The 24,215-nt window shown below is 40.1% G+C and overlaps 1 protein-coding gene across 4 annotated transcripts in view; it reads left to right on the top strand.

The window, feature by feature from the left end:
• Positions 1-23,469, top strand: part of LIPC (lipase C, hepatic type) — a 91,750-nt gene extending 68,281 nt beyond the window's left edge. For 3 of the 4 annotated variants that reach the window (XM_072148116.1, XM_072148119.1, XM_072148117.1), the window contains 6 exons: positions 7,127-7,244; positions 10,042-10,275; positions 11,848-12,090; positions 20,155-20,275; positions 20,776-20,985; positions 22,622-23,469. In XM_072148116.1, coding sequence (XP_072004217.1) covers positions 7,127-7,244; positions 10,042-10,275; positions 11,848-12,090; positions 20,155-20,275; positions 20,776-20,985; positions 22,622-22,736 — 1,041 coding nt within the window. In that variant the 3' untranslated portion in view covers positions 22,737-23,469. The remainder of the gene's footprint in view (positions 1-7,126; positions 7,245-10,041; positions 10,276-11,847; positions 12,091-20,154; positions 20,276-20,775; positions 20,986-22,621) is intronic. The other variant, XM_072148120.1, reaches the window with a different exon arrangement.
• Positions 23,470-24,215: the final 746 nt, after the last annotated feature.

The raw sequence follows: 24,215 nt of genomic DNA, 5'->3' as shown, positions 1-24,215 counted from the left end.
TCCTCTCCTGCTCCCGCGGCTCGACGCGCATCCCCGTCTCCTAGGGCGCGTGCGTGCCGGTAATTGGCGCTGGCCTGATATAAGTTTCTGCCTTTACCTGTGACCCTTGCCGGATCTTCAAGTCTTCCCCATGAAGAGAAAGGTCACCTGTGATTCCTGCGTTCCTGTGTGCCTGTCCGTTCCTGTGGTCTTGCGTTCCTGTGTGCCAGTCCGTTCCTGTGGTCCTGCGTTCCTGTGTGCCAGCTCCTGCGATTCCTGACGTGAGTCCTAGTATGCCTTCCGGTACTATTCTCCTGCCATTACTCCAGGTACAGACTGTCTCCTGTGTTACTAACTGTGTTACTAACTGTGCACGTCCGTTCCTGTGGTCCTGTGTTCCTATGTGCCAGTCCGTTCCTGTGTGCCAGCTCCTGCGATTACTGACGTGAGTCCTAGTGTGCCTTCCAGTACTATTCTCCTGCCATTACTCCGGGTACAGACTGTCTCCTGTGTTACTACCTTGATAGCCACTGTGGGCTAGCCGCACCTGTGGAACCACCTGGTGGTATCCCGCCGCAGCAAGTCTGTCCCAATTTGCGGCGGGCTCTGGTGAAAATTTAGACTGGTGCCACTTAGACTCTGGTCCCAGGTTGGCTAGTACCATCTCCCGCAGTGGTCCAGAGGGTCCACAGACTCCCAGCCCTGACTGTAAGATCCGGCCATGGAGCCCACCAAGGAGCCATGTCAGATTCTGGCTGAACTTTCCAGTGTTGTCGCCCGGCAGTCGCAGCAGATTGCTGCCCAAGGAGAACTTTTAGGCCAAGTTGCTTCCACTCTCCAACAGCTGCTTGACTTTCGGCCTCAGCAACAGGTCCACGTGGCCACTCCTGCGGCAGTTCCAGCAACTACCTCTGCGGTTTCTTCTGTCATCCCGGCTAGTTCATCGGCACCAGAGCCTAGGCTGAAACTCTCTATGCCTAATAAATACGATGGCGATCCCAAACAGTGCAGAGGATTCATCACCCTGTGCTCGCTGCATATGGAGTTAATGTCTTCTCAGTTGGTCAGCGAGTGCTCCAAGGTGGCGTTCATCATCAGCCCCCGTACCGCCACCACATCATCAGCCCCCGTACCGCCACCACATCGTCCCTATGATTGCCCAGTGGATCTCCTTCCGGGTGCCACTCCTCCCAGAGGTCGGGTCTATCCGCTTTCTGTTCCAGAGATGGCTGCCATGTCTGAATACATCAAGGGGAACCTGCAGAGGGGTTTCATATGCAAGTCTTCCTCTCCGGCTGGTGCAGGTTTCTTCTTTGTCACCAAGAAGGACGACTCCTTAAGTCCCTGTATCGACTATCGAGGGCTGAACAAGATCACGGTTAAAACCGCTACCCTCTACTGTTGCGTAACTCTTTGATCGCCTACGCGGTTCCAGGGTATTCTCCAAGCTGGATCTTCGGGGTGCTTATAATCTCATCTGGATCCGCAAAGGTGACGAGTGGAAGATGGCGTTTAATACTCGTGATGGCATTTTGAATATCTAGTAATGCCTTTTGGACTGTGTAATGCCCTTGCTGTCTTTCAGGAATTTGTTAATGAAATTTTCCGGGACCTTCTCTATACGTCTGTTGTGGTCTACCTGGATGACAACTTGGTGTACTCTCCAAACCTTGAATCCCAACAGACACACGTATGTCAAGTTCTTGGTCGACTTCGTGACAATCATCTCTACGCCAAACTGGAGAAATGCCAGTTTCACCAGCACAGTCTTCCATTCCTCGGGTACATAATTTCCGACAGAGGCCTTAAGATGGATCCCGCAAAACTGTCTGCTGTTCTTCAGTGGCCACGTCCAGAAGGTCTCCGAGCCATACAGAGGTTCCTGGGGTTTGCGAACTACTAAAGACAGTTTATTCCCCATTTCTCCACTGTCATGGCTCCCATTGTGGCACTTAGCAAGAAGGGTGCCAATCCACTGCTAGGTCTCCCACAGCTGAAGAGGCCTTCTCCAAGTTAAAGTCCGCTTTTGCCACGGCACCAGTCCTCTCTAGGCCTGATACCAACAAACCTTTTCATCTTGCGGTGGATGCATCCTCCGTTGGGGCTGGAGTGGTGCTCTCCCAGAGAGGGGCCAAGGGTCGAACTTCCACATGCGGCTTCTTTTCCAAGACCTTTTCCCCAGCTGAGAGAAATTATTCTATTGGAGAAAGAGAGCTGTTGGCCATCAAGCTTGCGCTAGAAGAATGGCGGTATCTTCTGGAAGGAAGCTGCACTCCATCCCATGAGTGTGTATACTGACCACAAAAACTTGCTATACCTCCAGACAGCCCAGCGTCTGAACCCCAGGCAAGCCCGGTGGTCATTGTTCTTCTCCCGATTCGATCTGCTTATCCATTTTCGTCCGGCTGACAAGAATGTCAAGGCTGCTGCCCTTTCCCGGGCTTCGGATGTGGTTGGAGAAGAACCAGTTCCTCGGCACATAATTTCTCCGGACCAGCTTGTTGTTGCAGCTCCAGTTGATCTTCGGCAGCTACCTCCCGGCAAGACATATGTTAGACCTGCTCTTCGGAAGAGGATATTATCTTGGGGACATTCTTCTCATGTGGCTGGGCATTCTGGGGTGCAGCGCACTGTGGCCCTCATCTCCCGCTACTACTGGTGGCCAGACCTGGTCAAAGATGTTCGGGATTTTGTGGGATCCTGCTCTTCCTATGCCCGCTACAAAGCCACTTATCTCAAACCGGTTGGACTGTAACTGCCGTTGCCGATACCCAGTCGCCCATGGTCCCTTGTGGCAATGGACTTTGTCATTGATCTGCCTGTCTCCTTGGGCTGTACTGTCATCCGGGTGGTGACGGACCGGTTTTCAAAGATGTCCCATTTTGTTTCCCTTCCAGGTATTCCGTCTTCCCCACAGCTTGCCAGTCTATTCTTCAGACACATCTTCCGGCTGCATGGTCTTCCGCTTCACATCATGTCTGATCGAGGAGTCCAGTTTGTATCAAGATTCTGGCGTTCTTTATGTAACCAACTGCGGGTCAACCTTGACTTTTCTTCTGCCTACCACCCGCAGTCTAATGGTCAAGTGGAGAGGGTGAACCAGACTTTGGGCTGCTACCTTCGTCACTTCGTCTTAGCGTGTCAGAACAACTGGGCTGACCTACTACCTTGGGCTGAGTTCTCCTACAATTCCCTGGACTCAGGATCTACTGGCTCGGCTCCGTTCTTTGTGGTCTATGGACGTATTCCTCACCTGCCTCTTCCACTGTCTACTTCCTCTGATATCCCTGCAGTAGAGGATTTGGTGCAGGACCTCAAGTCTATTTGGGTCCAGACCCGCCAGTCTCTTCTACGAGCTACGAACCGTACCAAAACCCAGGCTGATAAGAAGCAAGCTTCTGCTGTCTTCTCTCTTGGTGACAAAGTATGGTTGTCCTCCAAATACAGCTGGCTTAAGATACCCAGTTACAGACTTGGTCCCCGGTTTCTCGGTCCCTTTGAGGTGATCAAGCGCATCAATCAATCAATCAAGTGGCCTACAAGCTCCGCCTTCCACCATCGATGCGCATCCCGAACTCATTCCATGTCTCCCTCCTGAAGCCAGTCATCTTGAACCGCTTCTCCCAGCAATCCACTCCTCCTGCTCCTGAGGTGGATTCCCCTGATGTCTACGAATTTAAGGAGGTTCTGGACATGAAGGGGAAGCGGTTCTTTCTTGTAGACTGGAAGGGGTTCGGGCCTGAGGAAAGATCCTGGGAGCCTGAAGAAAACATCTTGGATTGGACTCTCCTCCAGAGGTTTCTTGGGACCAAGAAGAAGATGAGAAGAAGGGGAGGCCGAAGGGGGGGGGGGTACTTCACGGGTGCTCCCGCGTTCACTGTCTCGGAGCTCCACTCATCTTACCTCCCCTGGCTCCAGCGATGTCCTCTCCTGCTCCCGCAACTGAAATCAGTTCACTCAGATTTAAAGGGCCAGTGTGCCGTTAATTGGCGCTGGCCTGCTATAAGTTTCTGCCTCTTCCTGTGACCCTTGCCGGATCTTCAAGTCTTCCCCATGAAGAGAAAGCTCTCTCTGTGATTCCTGCGTTCCTGTGATTCCTCAATTCCTGTGGTCCTGCGTTCCTGTGTGCCTGTCCGTTCTCTTGATTGGAGAACTTCCCTGCTGTCACACATTGACGTCAGGATAATGCATTTTTGAAATTCTTTAGCCTTGATGTTTTGGTTATGGTCCACAATGCCAGCACCATCTTAAAATGTATTCTCTGTTACAATGCTTTTAGGAAAATAAGACAAGTAGAAATGACAGGATTTGATCTATCAGCTGGTTTTACCTTAAAACAAGTAGCATTTAAGTATGAGGAATCTGAAAAAGCAATGGAGAAAATATTCAATGGGATCCTTACTTGAAGTTGTTGTCCCAACTGTCATTTTGGGAGAAGATACATGTTTTTGGAGAACAAAAATATCACATGTTACAGGAGTAAAACAGCCATAACAACCTCTTGAGCCAGAGTTCCATTGCCTCACTGCTCTAACAGTAAGGAATCCCCATCTATGACGAGGGTAGAACAGCCTCTCCTTTATGCATAGAGAATGCCCCCTTATCTTTGCCACAGGTCTAGGTATAAAAATATGAGATAAGGATTTTTTCAGCAAACTTTACTTTTCGGTCAGTAGACCTTCTTCAGACACTGTGAGAAATTACAATATACAAGTTTTAGAGTTATCATAGAGCTTCTCATTTACAGATAATATAGAGAAACTAATTGATATAACCTGGACATGGATATTTATGTTCCCAAAGGAGAACATCGTATGTATGACAAGACATTGGTGCAGATTTATGAAGCTGTCTGAAAGTCAGAATATTCCTAGTTGCCCATGGCAACCAATCACAGTTGTTCATGAGCACTGGTAAAATGAAAGCTGAGCTGTAATTGGTTGCCTTAGGCAACTAGAAATATTTTGACTTTAAGACAGCTTGATAAATCAGCCCCATTGTATGTAAGTATGGGAGATATAGAACTCAATGTTATGATATAAATCCAAAGCAGACCATGGAAAATCCAAATTTATGCGTATGCATGTGTGTTTGTCCTCAGTTGGCATCCAGGAACATTAGTGGGACATAAAATCTCATGGAAGGGATGTTAGGATTGTGATAGAACAGTCCTTTTAGTTCTCTCGCAATCACCTTCATTCAGAATGTATGCTTTGAAAGGAGAAAATTATTGCACAATAAAGATGGGACACAAAATCGAGATTAGTCATAAACGGAAATGATATCACTTCCATATAATATATAGTCAATGGCTAACAGTGGACAGTGATTGAGATAACAAGGGGCCGGAGAGAGCATGTTTAGTTGATGTCCATCTAAGAAGTGTATTTCTTTCCTTCTGGACAGTAATGTACCTGCCACAATTTACTCCTCTCCTCTTCTTTTTATGGCATTGTTAAAGCAGTAGTTCAGCAGTCAATAATCAGCCTCAAGATGTTCAGCTAAGTTAACTACTCTGCTGTGTGTACTGATGCCAGCACAAACATTTGCATTGTAAAATATAACAGCTATATTTATTTACCTTAGCTTCTGCTTTCTCATTTGCATTGGTGACTTGTCATTTCCAGTGGCTGGGAAGCATTTTGCTCACAAAGAGAATCGTAAACAGGGGAAATGATCTTGTTTATACCAGGCATGTCTACGTAGAAAGATGATGGAACGATTTAGCCTTCCCGCATAAGTAGAACAGTATTAGTGTATCACAGCACAGCGAAAACAGAAATTCCTGAGAGAAGCAGAGAAGGTTATTGTTGCTGTTAAAGTGGAGAATCCTTTATTGGATTTAAATATACATCAGGGAAATATAAAAATAAGTCATGAGAAAAACTAAAAAGACCCACTTTGAATATTATAGGATTACAAAGAAGGACATAGTAAAAAAATATCTGGTCTTTATAAGGTTCAAAAATTAGGTAATTACAACCTCGGATGAAGAACACCCAACAGATTCCACTGTGTGTGTTTTTTAAACAAAAAACTAAGCCAAAATAGAAAACCCATGTATGAAAAACTAAGAAACCCCATGAATTAGTATCTTGTAGAATCAACTTTATCAGCAAAAACATAATAATAATCATTTATCATCTCTGGAGGAATTCTGACCAAATGTTCTACACTCTTCTTCAGTTCTTAAAGGTTTGTAGGCACTTATTGATAAATCCTTAATATTTTACTTTTTCAGCCATACAGCTGCTGGTGTGCTTGGGATCATTGGGATCATCTGAAGCTGGTGGGCAAGAAAGTAGGAGCGTGGCTGTTAAACATAATAGTAAAGGGGGCATTATAGATAGAGTGCTACTGGAAAGGGATAATTATAAGTGGTGGGGAGAGAAAGGGAAGCATTAAAAAATTTGCATGCAACCAATCCCTTATTAAAAAAAAGATTGGGTCCACTTATGCGGAGGATTCCTTAACTTAGATTCTGCCACCCCTATTTAATATCTCAGCTCATACAAGCTGCTTGTAGACCTATGGCTGGGCCACAAACAGGGCTGAAACCTAAGGAGGTAATTTAAGGAGGTAACACCAGGTACCCAAAATATCACCACCATCACCTGAAGTGATGTCCACCTTAAAAGGACCCTGGCAGCACATTGAAACCTATTTGCGTGTAAGGAATGATTGACAGGTCTCTTCCTGTTTGTGTACAAAACAGAACTATTAATCATGCAAGGCTGAACAGTGAGACCCCGGAAGAAGCTGACCTACAAACTCTTCTCCACAAACTGGAATGTTCTAAAACTATGTTTTTTCTAAACATCAGAAAATTTCAGAGTTAACCATTTTGGCCAAATGTCCAGTTTTTACCCACACCATACTAATGCCAGACCTGCATAAATACACAAGATGGAAAAAAAAACCCTTTTTTAATACACTAACAAATCAAGCGCAACAATAGAATAGCTGAAAGCAACAGTCAATATGCATCTGGCACAAATGCAATAAAAAGTTGCAGTGTGAACCAGGTCTTACTGTAAAATTGAAGTAATAAATATAGTCGCCTCAATTATATTTCTCTTTCTTTGGCACACATTGTCCTGCCTTCATATTGCTGTTGTCTTAATCTCAAATTCATGATGTTTTTCAGTCATCCATCCAATTTCCTAGAAGTAATGTTCATTTGATTGGGTACAGCCTTGGAGCTCATGTATCAGGATTTGCTGGCAGCTATATTAACGGACCAGACAAGATTGGAAGAATTACAGGTAATTTCTAATTATTTAGTACAATCCTGAAACACAAATAACTGCAGTAACATATTGATAAATTCCATTCACAATCCTGTATTGCTTTGTATAGCATTTCCCGGATTCACATCCAGTCACCAATATAACTTACGAGCTATACTAGAGTGCTATCATTCTTACCAACATAAAAGATAGAAAAACATGGAAAAAGTACTTTTTAGCTTATATTACAGCATAGAACTCCAACTGTTAACTATAAACCTTCATCTTTCTCCTATAATTGCACTTTATGGTTATTATCTGGCTGTTTAATTATGCAGCTGTTTCGTCTGCACTTACAAGAAGACTAGTTTTATGTAGCGCTACAATTCTACACACTACAGTGTTTGGCTATTTTACGAGTCTATATTTCTGTGTATATAGACCACAATACAGAAGGGTTTTGTCATTGCTTTGTTTTACTATTTGATATTTTTGCTGTTTGGATTTTTGTTTTTCAAATAAAAGAAAGCAGAAAAATGAAGAATGAGCTACTACTAAAAGGAGAAAAAGAAAGGATTTCTATAGTTATAATTGCTATGACTATGGCAAATGTTGACATATACATATATATATATATATATATATTTATATATATGCCTCATGGACATACACTATGTGTTTTGATGGATATAACAGACTACATGTTATTAAATACCACTCTCTGCATCAAACATGCTCCCAGGAATAGCCATTAAAGACAATAAATATAAAAGATTATGTGTAAAACACAAAACGGCAAAACTATAAAAAAAAAAAAAAAAGGTTTGTACCTATAGAAGGACACAGGTGTAAGTTAGTTCTGTCTCCTAATCACCATCAGGGCCTAATTGGTGAAATTGGAACTATATGTTTTATAGGTAAAATTATGTTGAATCAGTTTGTTAAAAGGACACATCAATAAACAATAAAATAACAAAAAACAATTAACAATGCAAGAACAATAGAAAGGTGGTTGACAAAGGCATTATGTAGTATGGAGGATTACAATATGTTGTAAGGGTTTAGTTCTAGTGAATAATGGTTTCTTAAATTTCAATCAGGCCAAAGGGGTTGAGATTTTTAAGTTGAAATATCCAATATACTTCTCTTTTACATAGGGTATCAAAAAGGTTATGGACATTTTCAGGAAAATGGTCTATGGGGGTTATTTTCAATAACTTCTCATTTTTGTGATGTTTCATCAAGAAATGTTTCGAGACTCCATGTAGATGGAAGCCTTTTCAAGTGGGCATTCTAGTAGGTACATCAGTTGTAGTAGGTATAGTAGGTACATCAGTAGGTATATCAGCTTGTTTGACAGATCATTGAGAACTTAATTTGAAAGGATTCCTCTCGAGTTACTCTCCATTGGAAGGAGACAGCGTTGTGGCATATATTGCAGCAGCACAAGCAGGATTGTTGGCCACATCTTTTCACACAGAGATTTTTCTCTTATTTCTTGTTTTCTGATTTAAGTTGCCTGATTTGAGTTGATGTCAAAAGATTTTTTAGGGTAACGGCTTTTCTAAAGGTGACAATTGTATGAAATTCCCTCTTTTATGTGTACTATTTTTAAAAGTCACCACTATTGTAACCTTACAAATATACGGGACCTATTTTATATTCCCCTAGACCTGATGAAGCACCCAGTTGCAAGGTGCGAAACGCATTGTGTTTTTTTTATATATTCCCTTTCATTAACCAATAAAAACTTGAAGAGAAACCCGAGTGCTTCTGCGCCATCAAATCATCCTTTTTAAGGGTTTGAGGATATATCTATCCCATATATCATCGGTTGGTGATATATATCCCTGCTTCTACTAAACTTTTTCCGCAGTGCACAATGAAAACTTAGAATATCTTTGAATGATTCTAACACTGATCTGAACCAATATCTTGTAACTAGCTTTAATGAGGTTTTGTTCTCAGCAAAATAAGGACAACTATTTCAGCATGCTGCTAAAAATGTCCCATATGTACAATGTATGACTTCTATAAAACACATAGTACAGAGCTGTGAGGCAGCCAGTGCGCAAACTGATTAGAATATTGTTTGTTAATGTTATATTTATAGAGATTAGCTGGAGCTTCCCTCTTCTAATCCCACACAATCATTAATAAGAAAATGTAAAAATATCTAAGAATATCTCTAATCCCTTCACCCATTAACAATGCAGAAGAACAATAATACTGATTAGTAATTTACACCTAAATCTTACAGGATTAGTGTGGATTTGATACAACTCTTCCTTTAGTTTCTAAGTTTAGCAGCGAATAAATTATTGATCAGATGTTTATTATTTCTTGCATTCATTTTGACAAGTTCGCTGGTATAATAGTAATAATAGGTTTATAGGAATAATAGATCTATCTAGAATTATTCTCAAATGTATTGTAGAATGGCCCATTTTTACCAGTAAACGTACTGACAGGGGAATTTATCATGATGTCACTTGTCAGTAAGATAAATGCAATCTCATTTTAATCTGGAAAAAAAAACATCTCTATACAGTCGAAAAGGCCTAGAGAAAAATCAAAATGTGCCCCTTTTGGTGTGGTGACTGGATCCATGCTGTGGTGTAGAATGAAGGAGTCCTGCAGAGGTTCACAGCTACTAAGGAGGAAGTGGCCACCAGTAGCCCCTACCTCAAAATTAAGGGCTATTATATAATCTGTAGCGGGTATTTACAGGGCTCTATTTAATCCCCAAAATACTAAAACAGTGATCCCTATAGAGTACCATGTGTATGCAGCAGTTTTTCCAATGAAATTTATCAAATATGTTTTTTTAAAGGTCTTGACCCTGCTGGTCCATTATTTGAAGGAATGGCTTCAGTAGATCGCTTGTCATCAGACGACGCCAGTTTTGTTGATGCCATACACACAAACACACAACAACATATTGGCTTAAGCATTGGCATTAATGAGCGAGTTGGTCACTTTGATTTCTACCCCAATGGAGGAGACATTCAACCTGGATGCCACTTTCGAGACTTGTACAGCCATATAGCAGAGCATGGAATTTTTGGTAAGAAGACAACGTTTATATCTAATATTTAGTATTTTGATGTTTTTCAGTCACCTGTTTATGTGGGGTGGTGTACATTGCTGGCCATGTGATCAATGTGTCAAACCATTGGCCAAACCAGTCAAAGGAATGGGGTTTATGATGTCACTGTTGAGCATCACTGTTCACTTTCCTCTGATAAGTGTTTGGACACAGTCATCACATGATTTCCTTCACTACCCATCCAAAATTGAATACCAGGGTACGCAGAAAATCCCTTTAAAGCTAAAAAAGACTATGCAGGGCAGACAATGTTCAGAAATAATGAGGTCTAATACTCATTTATTTCCATTATGACCATTAAAAGATATTAGCAATACAGGCAGTCCCCGGGTTACATACAAGATAGGGTCTGGAGGTTTGTTCTTAAGTTGAATTTGTATGTAAGTCGAAACTGTATATTTTATAATGGAAGTTCTAGAAATTTTTTTTTTCTTTTGCCCCAGTGACAATTGGAGTTTCAAAATTTTTGGTGTAATTGGACGAAGAATTATCAATAAAGCTTCATTACAGACACCTTACAGCTGATCATTGCAGTCTGGGACTATAGTAAAGCATTCAGAAAGCTTCACCAGAGGTCACAGTGGGCAGAGGGGTCCGTCTGTAACTATGGGTTGTCTGTAAGTCGGGTGTCCTTAAGTAGGGGACCGCCTGTATATGTAAAGTAAGATTAGTTACTATATAATACATTAAAATGACACTGGTCAAAACGAACTGTACTGTAAACCACCATGACTTTCTTGTAGAGCCAAATAGTAATAATAATAATAAATAGAAACACACAATAGTGTACAAATAAAAAAATTTGTCTGGAGCTACAATTATAAAATATAGAGTTCCAACTTACATACAAATTCAACTTAAGAACAAACCTTAATAATCCATCTTGTACGTAACCCAGGGATTTCTGCCTGTATATATATATATATATATATATTTATCCTGGGTAGACCACTGGAGTTTAAAATATGCATGGGGATGTGGACCAGCATCTCACTTCTCCCCAGGTTTCAATCCAGCTGTTTAATTTTTAACAACCAGTCTGAGAAAACAGACTGCATTCCAACATTGTGGGGCTTGGCCTAATCTCCATGGCCCATGCAACTTTGTGGGTTGTGTCAACTCCCCTGACTACAGAAATGTGGTATGATGTATAATTAACAATGATGGATAAATTAACTTTACAAACTGTGTACAGAGGATCGAAAGTAAGTAAAATTGGGTAGGTATTATATTATTTATCCACTGCTAGTCCAGAATTTCAGGATGTCAAACTGTTCTCAGAACCGTATAGAATGACCAATAGACTAAGTTGTTTAACTACAAAAATCCCCATAAAATGTAACACACCTTTAACAATGCAGCTTGACCATGAAGAACAATTCTTGTACAGAAGCACATGGTAAGAGAGGGGCATTTTTTTTTACATATTTCTCAAGATGTTCTACAAGAACTTCCAGTAACCCTTCTGAAACTAGCTCTCCGTATTGTTATACGATTGGTAAAATGGTTAATTTTGTCTTTTTATCTTAGGATTTAAACAATCTGTGAAATGTTCCCATGAGAGGTCAGTTCACCTTTTTATTGACTCTATACTAAATGGAGATCAGCACATCACAGGCTATGAATGTAAAGACTTTAAAACCTTTGAAAAAGGGATGTGTCTGAAATGTCCAAAAAGTGGATGCATTTCTTTGGGCTACAACATCAACAGGGAAGGAATACGGCCTGGACATAGTCTCTTCCTCAAGACACGTTTAAACATGCCATTCAAAGGTAGGCGATGGGCCACGTGATGATATTATCACATTACACATGTTCCTGAAGTGCCAAAGTCTATAAAAGTAGGTCCAGCTGTTTGGGCAGAACTATAAAGCAAGGACAAATTTGGTACAAATTTAGATTATGTTAAATATATTATTTTCAAATGCATTTACAGTTTATAATATTTTACATGTTATAAGTATAGAAAATATTTAATGTTTATCTATAAAGTAAGGCTAGGTTCACACCACGTTTTATGTATACACTGAGCCAGGAAAGTTCCTGACGTATACACTCAGTTTTTGCCTTGGTGTACTGTCCAAAAAGCAGATGCAGCAACTGGATCCGGCATGTCTTTACAACGTATGGACATAGTGAGATGTGACTGTAGCTTAAGATTTTCCCTATAAATTTGTATTTTTAGAGTGTTTCCAGTAACTCAAAAACCATGTGGGGTGTCAGCATGAAACCTCACATTTACATTTATTAGGGAATTGCATACTCAGCAACATAACCATATAATTCCCTCCTTTGCAAGCAGAAGGAATTGCAATTATTACTTTCATATTAACAATCACCACTACAGGGACCCCGTCTACTGTGAGGCAGGAGATCACCACTTAAACGCTACAAGAAATCTGTAGCTGCAAAATAATAATATTCACTGCCACCTAGAAAATTCTTAATTTTTACAAAAAAAAAAAATCCCATACCTTAAAATGAAAAGTGGGGATTCTCTAATCAAATACATCAAGAGTACAGGTGGTCCCCTACTTAAGGACACCTGACTTACAGACAACCCATAGTTACAGACAGACCCCTCTAACCTCTGGTGAAGCTTTCTGAATGCTTTACTATAGTCCCAGATGACAGTAATCAGCTGTAAGGCGTCTGTAATGAAGCTTTATTGATAATCTTTGCTCCCAATACAGCAAAAAATGTTTAAACTCCAATTGTTACTGGGGCCAAAATTGTTTTTGTCTAGATCTACGGACCCTATCTTGTACGTAACCCGGGGACTGCCTGTATATCAATAATAATCTTTATGTATATAGCGCCATCATTTTCCATAGCACTTTACAACTCATAGGGGAAATATACAAATAAAATACTATATTACAAACAATCATATGGAACAATAGGAGTGAGGACTATAAAATAATGTAATAAATAAAAATGTTTTTGCTTGAAACTGCCATCAGCCGCCATCTTATATAGAAAGTCCAAGGTCAATAGGACTGCAGAGAAGTCTGGAGCTTGGTGTCTGGTGTTTGTCGGGTTAGAGGTGGACACAGGACGAGTTAGTATAGAGAGTTGTAATTTCGTGCAGTCAGTGCGTGTTATAGGCTTGCCTAAAGAGATGGGTTTTAAGAGCAACTTTGAAAGAAACTTTGGAGGTTGGGTATTAGTCCGATTGACCGGAGTAGGTCATACAGAGAGAATCGGTGAAATTGGGAGAAATCCTGGAGACATTAGTGACAGGTGATAATTAAGGTAGAGAATAGTCTAAGACCACTGGCAGATTGAAAATCATGTGTTGGGCTAAGATGAGAGAGGAGAGGTAGGGAGGCGCAGCATTATACAGAGCTTTGTGGATGATAATTTTACACTGTATTCAGAGACGGACAACCATTGCAGTGATTGGCACAGACTGGAGATATCCACGTACCTTATGGTCTGAAAGACAAGTCTGGATCCTGCATTAAGAATCGATTGGGGAGGAGAGAGTTTAGTGAGTAGCAACAATTAGCATTTTTAGAGGTTTCATTTGTGAGAAATGGACGGATTCTAGAGATGTTTCTGAGATGTGCACGGCTGAGACTGAGCAACAGATTAAATATATACGGTGCAAAGGAGAGGTCAGAGTTCAGCACAAAATTCACACCCTAAAAAAAAGACACATTCACATGTATAGAATGGATTTTTTGACTACAGGAATTTCTGCAGCATATCTGTCACTGGTGAATATGGCCTGAGGCTCTGATGTAAGCATTATTATTTATCACAAGATAAACAAAGATGCTTATTCCTTTGCAAGCTGAAGGAAGACAGACATTGTATGCTCATGAGAACCATTGTGAAAGCATGTTACAAACTACTCCATAAATAATCTCTAGAAATGAAGATGGCGAGACCTGCACTTGTTATTTGCTGTCTGGAAATACTGCCTTCCTGGGCATCTGAAACATCTGCCTTTATGCCTCATGGTTTTTATCTTCTTGTAAATGTCACACATAATATTTCACATGTTCTGGACAGAGGGTGGTAGCGCGCCAGCTGTCTTGCATGTCTGGGAAAACAAATTATTGGCTGAAATGTTAATATTCAAAGGGGCTTTCACCATATGTTTCAATAAATACATTTCAATGCATGCCAAGAAAGACAGCAAATGTTCATCAAAATCAGCTGAAGGGGCAAGGTGCTGATTTTTAGTACCTAAAACCCCCTTTTTACATTATTCTATTCAGACTAAATACAACATGGTAATAGCCAGCACTGGCACCACTTATTGTATAAATCTATGCAGGGTATGGGCTGCAGTGTCTTCAGTACAGGCAGCCCCCGGGTTATCTACAACATAGGTTCAGTAGGTTTGTTCTTAATTTGAATTTGTATGTAAGGTGGAACCGTATATTTTAGAATTTTAACCACAGACAATTTGTTTTTTGTTTCTTTAACGATTGGATTTTAAAAATGTTTGGCTATTATCAGAACTAGGATTATCAATAAAGCTTAAATACAGACACCTGTGATAACTGTTACAGCTGATCATTGTAGCCTAGGGCTAAAGTAGAGTAAATTACCAACATCTAGAGGTGCGATTGTAACTAGGGGTCATCTGTAAGTTGGGTGTTCTTAAGTAGGGGAAATGATTGCCAAACAACTACAGATGTGATATCAATAGACTATGCTGAGGATAGATCATCAAGATTGTAATTCTATTCAAGTGAAAATTCAAATGTTGAGGCAGATGGTTTAACAGCAGTTTTCTAGTGCAATCCATTGGCACATACAGTATAGGGGCACATTTACTTAGGGCTTTGTGCCAGTTTTGTGGCAAACTATTCATGTTCTTTCAGGTGCATACTGCTTTCATAGCCATCTAAGAAGTGTCTGCACCACAATTGTGTCGCACGCAACCGTTTTGTGACGCAGCTGCACTAGGCATCATGCGACACAAATTAGGGGCCATTCCAGTGCTCAGTCAGACTGTGCGCCAGATTTATCACGCAAAGTCTGTAACATGCCCTATGATAAAGGTGCAGCACAAAAAAGTTGGTGAACTCTGTCGGGGCAGTGCAGGGAGCGCCAGATTCATTATTTCTGGAGCACGTTCTTCATGAATCTGGCACACTGAGCATTATACATGGGCAAACTGCATTTAGTGCAGATTGCACTACTTTTAGTAAATGTGCACCATAATGTTTTGACCCAACAAAATATTTCAAGATCTAATTTGAACACTTTATAAGAGGTTCTTATTTTTGAAAAGTATAGGTGTAATCAGCTCACCACCTAAGTCAGTGATGGCGAACCTTTTAGAGACCGAGTGCCCAAGCTACAACTACAACTACAATTTACCATGAAGTGCCAAAATGACATTTCAAGCAGTAACTTATTGCTACCTGTTCTTCAACATCATTCAACTGTATTAGCTCCCCTAAAGCCACCAATACAGTTGAAAGAAGGTGAGCAAATTCAGACCATTATTGTAGCTTCTCTCCAGGTAGAATGGTGGGTGCAGCAGGATGACCTGCAAAGGCAATGCAGTTCAATCAACACCTTCTTACTTCTCCTGCAGTTTAAAACAGCCAGTATAGTGTCGCTTTAAAATAGCTCTGAGAGCAGCATCCCTTAAGTTGCTTGGGACTGCAGGAAGATTTGATGGATGTGGTCCTGTTTGGTGAAATTGTGGCAATGGCCTGAGTGCCACCTCTGGCACCCGTGCCATAGGTTTGCCACCACTGACCTAAGTCAAACAGGCAAAAGCCATGTCTAATACAGAAACGCATAGGTTTGTAAGCCTTGATGTTCACCCTATTTTTTCCATTATGCTGAGCTATGTGCAAATCTTTTTAAATGGCAGAAAATAAACTTTGAATATTTTTATCTGAACTCTGATTTCCTGTGCCTAGCTGGAATTTTTCTTCTTTCTATTGTTTTTATTTTTGCTCCTTTTCTAAGTGACAGAAAACAGCATCTCATTCTTACTGATAAAAATTCTGCATTGCATGGCCTTGCGGACCCTATGTCATTAGTGTGTGAGGTCCTCTCACTCTTCAGTAGAAGAGACTGCGCAACCCACACACCGGCAGTTGAAACAAAGGCTCTATCACATTGGAGTTGCTTTTCACGTCCATGGTTCAGTAATTTCCACAGATGCTTCACAAAACCATTGATTTCTATGGGTGTTTTCACATTCATCATAGTTTATACAGTTGAAAAAAGACACATGTTCATCAAGTTCAACCAGGGAAGGGATTGGATGAGGAAGGGATTTAGGGGAAACAATTTTATATAACATAACAGTCAATGTTATTTAGGTGTAAAAAGGCATATAGGCCCTTCTTGAAGCTCTCCGCTGTCCTTACTGTGACAGCGCATGTAAAAAAAAAAAAAAAAAGCCCTGTCGCCTCTGATGATTAAAAAATTTTTTTCCAGCTTGAGACAGTGCCCCCTTGTCTTTTGATTTATAAATTAATCATGTCCCCTCTTAGTCGTCTCTTTTGCAGACTAAATAAATCTACTTTTAATCCACATAACTGAGACCATCCATACCCCTTATCATTTTTGTAGCTCTTCATTGAACCCTCTCCAGCTCCAGGGCCCCCTTTTTATGGACTTGTGCCCAGAACTGGACGGCATATTCCAGGTGAGGCAGTACCAATGCCTTGTACAGTGCATATTACATCCCTATCACGAGAGTCCATACCACTTTTGATACATGACAAGATCTTGCAGGCTTTAGAGGCAGCTAATTGACATTGCCCTTGAGTACACCACTCATAACTGGTGACCATTCAGTGTAGGAATCATTGTCCACAACTCTCTGGATATGATTCCTTCAGCCAGTTTTCAATCCAATTGCAAATGATTCCTGCCAAACCAATAAACCTTATTCAAGCCAACAGCCCTTTATGATGGACAGTGTCAAATGCCTTTGCAAAGTCCAAGAACACAATATCCACAGCAGCTCCTCCATCCAGGCATCTGCTCAGCTCTTCAAAGAAGCAGGTCAGGTTAGTCTGACAACTTCTATCCTTAGTAAACCCATGCTGTCTGTCACTTATTATACTATGTGATGTCACATTGGCTTGTATTTACACTGATACATTTTCCGTGGAAAAAATTATGTATGTCCAATTTTTTTCACTGAAGCGGATCACAGAAGGCATTAGAAGTCTATGGATCCACAAAAAAACAGATGAAACATGCGTCTTTTTTTCACTAATGATGCCGAAAAACAAGGTGTGATGTTTTCAAAGCAATGTTTGGACACAAAGACAAAACTGATGCATCATGGAGACACAACGGAGACAAAACACAACAGATGCACAACTGAAGTTGAACATCAACGTCAATGTGAAAGAGCCCTTAGGTAGAGATATTAACGATACAATATCTATTGATCTGACCAAGTATACATTATTCAATCAGAACCTTAAGCTCTTGCCGCATATGGACTTACATGTCATTGGGGCAGCATGGTAGCTGAGTGAGTAGCACTTCTGCCTTGCATTGCCTGGGTTCGAATCCCACCCAGGTCAACATCTGCAAAGAGTTTGTATGTTCTCTCCATGTTTCTCCATGTGGGTTTTCTCCGGTTTCCTCCCACACTCCAATGCATGCTGTTAGGTTGTTTAGATTGTGAGTCCCATGGGGACAGGGACCAATTTGACATGCTATTTGCAGCGCTGCGTAATCTGTGCGCACTATATAAATAAAGAATTATTATTGTCGTTAAGATGTTCAAGGGTCTCCATATTTTACGGCATTAGACTATTGGGACCCTCAGATAAAATGAAATGTGAAAATGAGCTTAGAAGAATATTTATAGATTGTAAGCTCTTGTGAACAGGGCCCTCATTCCTAATGTTTCATCTGATGATGTTATTGTTCTGTCAAGATTCATTTTACTTGTAAATGTCACCCAAGATCTGTAAAGCCCTTTTGAATATGATGGCACTATATGAATAAAGAAGTATTATTATATCTTGCCAGAGATAGGTCAAGTTTAGAGACTGGAAAGGAAATGTCACTTCAGATGCCCCCAGCATCAGATACATGTATCTTTCGTATCATATTAAAGATACTACTACTTCGCTATCCGTGGTCCTGAAGACAGACCAGTTAAGCTAAGAACAGACTGGCTGCCTCTACAAAAATGTATATACATGATAAAGCTGAATTCACACTAAAACTAATATATTACAATTGTACTGCCAATTTAAATAAATTGTAAAGATTGGAAATCAGAGGGCAAGTTATATAATAGTAATGCTATACTGTGACCCTCTGCAAGAAAAAAGCAATGACCTACATTTCGCTTAAATATCAGACTAATATATATTTGCTGTGATATGTGGGGAACAATGGCGCTGTCACAGCACATGTATACCATGTTCTCCACTTGTATCTCTGTTTCTGAGGTCACATAACAATCTTCCCTTCTCAGGATTCTTCCCTAGAGGTAATAGCATGAGCTCCTCCAAAGGAATATGGGATATATCTTTCGGTTCTTGCTTTGACTTTGAAGATGCATAACCCAGGGTTAAATCTCAGCTTCTGTTCCTTATGAGTCTGGCCAGCTCACTTTATCTCCATTTGCCTCAGGCAGCAAACTGCAAGATTTTCCCTACCAGAAACTCAATGTACCTGTAAATCCAACCATGTAATTTAGTTTGTACATTGCCTGCAAAGGATCAGAATAAATTATAAAAATAATAATCATTATAAAAGTGGATTTCAGTGAGAGCGGTGGAATTGCAGATTATTACCTCTGACACATTTCTTGCAGTCTTTGTATAATCAGATACAGTTGTCAGACTTGATGAGTTACGTCTGTTTGTCTGCTTTACGTCTCAACATCTCAACTTGTCTGGGTTATGACCTAGTTATGGCTCCATGAGATTTAACGTATTCTAATCTGTAAGACGAGCAATTTCCAAAGACTTTCTTCTTTCTTTTTAATTATAAAGAGAAGCAGATTTCCCCGAGACTAATACTGGATGCTTGCTTCTAATATAAATATGCGCACATGAATCCGCTGCCTGAATCCCAATCTGCAAAGTTTTATTGTACCGTCCCTTCTTTGTGAGCCAGAAGGAACATATGCAGGCGCCCAGCCAAGCACGAGAAAGTCTCAGTAATTGCTCTCCGACACCTGAAAGCATTTCCACTCTGCATACAGACTAACATTTATAGCCGTAATTAGTCTGCTGAGGACTCATTGTAGCTCTACAAATCAGGAGCTGCTACAGATAATGTGTGCTTCTATAGAAAAAAAATATACGTTGGCTTCGATCAGATGGCAGAGGTGGGAGCCAGGTTTTCCTAAGTACAAATAACCAACATCTTAAATGGATGGTCACTGATGCTTTAAAATTCCTAGGGACGCAAGAAAGTTTAATGAAAACTTTTCCCTAGATAATTATTTAAGAAATAAGAAAAATAAGCCTTTTATAGGCGATGAACACCATGTGTGTGTATATACATATATATATATATATATATATATATATATATATATATATACACTCACCGGCCACTTTATTAGGTACACCATGTGTGTGTATATACATATGTGTATATATATATATATATATATATATATATATGCAAGCAGTGATATTTAGAAAGTTTGAAACAACAAAAAGAAGTTTGTTTTTAAAATCTTTTACAACACAGTGGATTATCCTTTAGCGTTAGTAACTGCCAGATGCAGAACTTAAGTTTGGATACCTAGTTGAAAACCGTAATCATTTCTTGTGCAAAACCAAGGTTATAGATCTTATAAACAGTAAAGTATAATAAACCATCAATCAATTCCAAATACCATTGTATTTATTGTTGCAGCTTTCCATTACCAGTTCAAAATGCAAGTAACCAATCACATTGCAGACAAGCAACTGTTTCCTCAATTATCTGCATCGCTTACAGGAACTAAGGAAGACGTAAAAGACATATCTTTAGAAATGTGAGTAGTGCGGTTACAATTCCTAATATGAAGTTTTTTTAAAATTGGCATTGTGACATATGAAGAGCTGAAAACTTTATCATGTAACAGCGCAAAATTAAAAAAAAGTGTTATTCATAGTGTTTGCAATGTATTAATTGTTGTTGGGGAAAAATATGAAAAACATCTGAAGCACATACATTTTGACAATATTCATCATTAATGGTTTTTGAGTGAATTTTCAAGAATATGCCAACATATTTCCAAACAGATGGCTAAATACAGACTACCGACACATTTAGAACTGTTAGCAAGTAAGTTACTGACCTTGATATAGACCCTGCAATGTCTAGTAGTCTGGTTAAATGTTCAAAGGAGCACAGAAAAGAATACAATTTAATTTACATTCGCAATCCAAATAAAATCATAAGTAAATATCCTGGAGATGTAAGGTGCATAATCGTTCTGTGTATATGTGTAATATAGTATTGTAATATACTCAATGCTATTCATTTATCTAGTTCTGAAGGTATAAGGGAGAGTGGAACCTACATTTTCCTTGTAACATTAGACACCGATATTGGAGATCTCATGATGATAAAATTAAAATGGGAAGGCAGCAAAGACATTAAGAATTTCTGGTATACCCTCCAAAAGAAAATATCTTGGGACTCACTTCCAGGACTCCTGGTGAAGAGAATACGAGTCCTAGCTGGAGAAACTCAGGAGAGGTTGGTATCTGAAAAGCTGCTTGAAGATCGATTTTATTTATGACTAATACATTTGGTTTTAGAAGATACATGTCATTTGTAATCTACTTCTTAGCTGCTTTGTACTATTCAAATTAAATGGACCCCAATATTGGTGGCAAATCCCTATGAAAATTGCAGTATATTCAGGTCTATCTAGAGCTACTTAGAGCACCAATCTATTGTTGTCTTTCCATGACACATTATAAAAATGAGGTGGCCAGTAAACACTGCCAAAAGACTTATTAGTTAAAGGGATATTTGTATGGAGAATTTTGCTTCTAGTTAAATTTACACCATAATTATAAAAAAAATTATTTTCAACTGCCTTTCTGTGTCTGGAGTTCTAGGGTGAACATACATGATTGTTCCTTCCTTGCTCTCTGCTTCTTCTGGTATATGGGAGATTTCTGATGTGTTGCTTTTAGAGCTTCTCTGCTTTTTTGGAGGAGATGCTGAGAAAGTAATCCCCTGTACATCTTCTATGAAAAGCCGCTTAGAGACAGCCAGCTTACTACACCAACAATATCTTCTACGTCCAAAGTAGTAGAGGCAACAAAAATCAAATATGTTTTATCAACTCAGAGTTTATGTAGCTGATGGATGTGGCAGCTGGTGTCAAACCCACCTCCCTAATAAAATATTAATGGCCTATCACAGTGATGGCTAACCTATGGCACTAGTGCCAGAGGTGGCACTCGGAGCCCTTTCTGTGGGCACTCAGGCCATCACCAGAGATGACTCCAGGTATCTTCCTGCAGTCCCAGACAGCCCAGGACTTGCTGTGCACAGAGGTATTTTAAAGTGACAGCGCTACCTGGGACTATTTTCTGCTTTATTGGTGTCCTCAGGGGCTGATATCAATGAAATCTGTGACAGAGAACGGAGTATAAATCACAAATTAAATTTCTGTGTTGGCACTTTGCGATAAATAAGTGGGTCATTGTTGTAGTTTGGGCACTCGGCCTCTAAAAGGTTCGCCATCACTGGCCTATCATGTGGGTTATAATTCCTCCCCAACCTCATTTGCTTCATAGGTTGACCCATTTCCATTTAAAGTTATTTACGCTTGTTAACCTGAACAGAATTTAAAGGGGTTGTACCAGCTTTAATAGTTTAATATGCCTAGTTTTTGGAGACTCCCAAATTAGAGACACATGTCGAGTGTGAAGGGTTGGCAGAAAAAAAAAGATCATAGAAAATAAGGCTACATACACACGAATGCTTAAAGCTGATGTGTGCTAGTTATATTTTTGACAGCTAGCACATGTCCCCATTCACTTTATATGGACGCATGCACAAGGCAGAGGATTCCACAGCCCTGTGCATGAGCCAACTGCCCAAAATGCAAGAGCGCAAGCAATCTTCTATTATCGTCATAGCATATCATATTTATATAGTGCCATAAGATTCTGTTGAACATTACAAATCATAGGGGACAAATACAGATAAAATACTTAATTACACAGTTCCAACAGTCATATGGAACAAAATGAGGGGTCTGCTCACAAGAGCTTACAGTCTTATCCTGTTGTAGGACAACATCTAGGTTATACCCCTTAATTCCTTTAAGATATTTCTTTCATTACTAAATACATTTTGATAAATTTTTTTCCAGAATAACATTTTGTGCTGAAAATGTTGATGACTTTGAACTCCATCCTGACCAAGAGAAGAACTACGTGAGATGTTTAAGCAGACTTCACAAAAAAAAGTCCCGAAAACATCTTTAAGACGTCACAAGAAGAGAAAAGCAACAAAGTTACTAATTGGATCAATTCTTGTATAGAACTATCACAATGCACCTTAACATATAACTAGTAGCTAACCTTTACTAGTGCAAAAATAGCTTACAACTAGTTCCCTAGAACTCAATGAGCTATCAAGTAGACTTCTATGTTCTCCTAAACTGAACCTTGAGTATGCATTCTTATCCATCCTATAGTTAATGAGGAGCGGAGCAAATTGATATATAGTTTGAGGGAAAGGATTTAGTATAAGGCTACATGCACATGGTCGGGCACAAGAGGGGGTGAGGTGAGCGCTTTCTCTCCACACAAAACGGAACGGCCTCGCTGCTATTCTGGATAAATTCCGTGTTCTCAATGCATCGTGATCTCACAGTCCCCATTACGGTCGTGTCTATGAGGCCTAACATGTATATTATTCTTTTAAGTCTTACTTGATTGATGATAATTGACAGCTACGTTTGTATAAGTACTACTGGTAAGGCTGCCTCCTAGGCAAAGAAAGAGCAAAGACATAGGTTATTTGTTCTAAAATACAAGGTATACTGAATATTTTCCCTCAAAATTATAAATCCAACTGTTCAGAAATTGCTTTCAAAATGCTGCAAGTCACCAAGACGGCATGTTTAACAAGCTCCCTTCAAGTTACCTCTTGCCAAATCTTGTTTTACCTTCTATGCTTGTTTCAAAATTGATTAAAATAAATTCTCATTTTCAATACTGTTTGTCCAATTTTTTTTTCTCTTCACATTTCTAATGTTTCAATCTGGGATGTCGCTAGGTCAAAAGTCTAAATGGATAATTTCCTTAAAGCCCATTCTATAATAAAGCATATTTCAACTGACGATAGGGTTAATTACTGTAATAAACAGAGGTGTAAAGTTATGGTACAGTGGACAGAAACAGTGAAATGCACCATACAACTGCTTAGTGATGTTACTGCACTGAGTCTGCACTGGATGAAATGAGCCAGGAGCTGTGCTGGTCATGGATGTATAAGGGAAGTCTAATTTGCAATACTTTTATGTCACCATCTTAGGCTACATTCACAAGGCCATATGGGGGAAGTATATACGTCCCCCATAGATGGCAATGGGCGCACGGCACCGTACAGAATCGGTATGGTGCAATATGGGGGCACTAAAGGAGGGGCAGGAACACTTTAATGATAAAGGATATTCATCATTTCAACCCCTCAATGACACCCCCCCGGCTTACATTGTCCTCAACTGGAAGCACTGAGGGAGCCCAGCTGGCAATTACGGGAATTTAGGATTTTTAGGCACAGCCTCGCTTTAGAGGTGTGCTGATAATCTCTATGGCAGCCTTGGGGTCCATACATGGACACCAGCGCTGCCCTTGGTAGATCTTGTCACATGGTACACGGCTCATTATAACACACAGGTCTGATTACGACACTAACAAGCCGCGCATCTGCATGACCATGGTCAAATTTCTGTCCAC

The sequence above is a fragment of the Engystomops pustulosus genome, chromosome 4 (assembly GCF_040894005.1).
Source record: "Engystomops pustulosus chromosome 4, aEngPut4.maternal, whole genome shotgun sequence".
Lineage (NCBI taxonomy): Eukaryota > Metazoa > Chordata > Amphibia > Anura > Leptodactylidae > Engystomops > Engystomops pustulosus.
The sequence above is the reverse complement of the archived record's forward strand: the minus strand, read 5'-3'. Positions and strand labels throughout refer to the sequence as shown.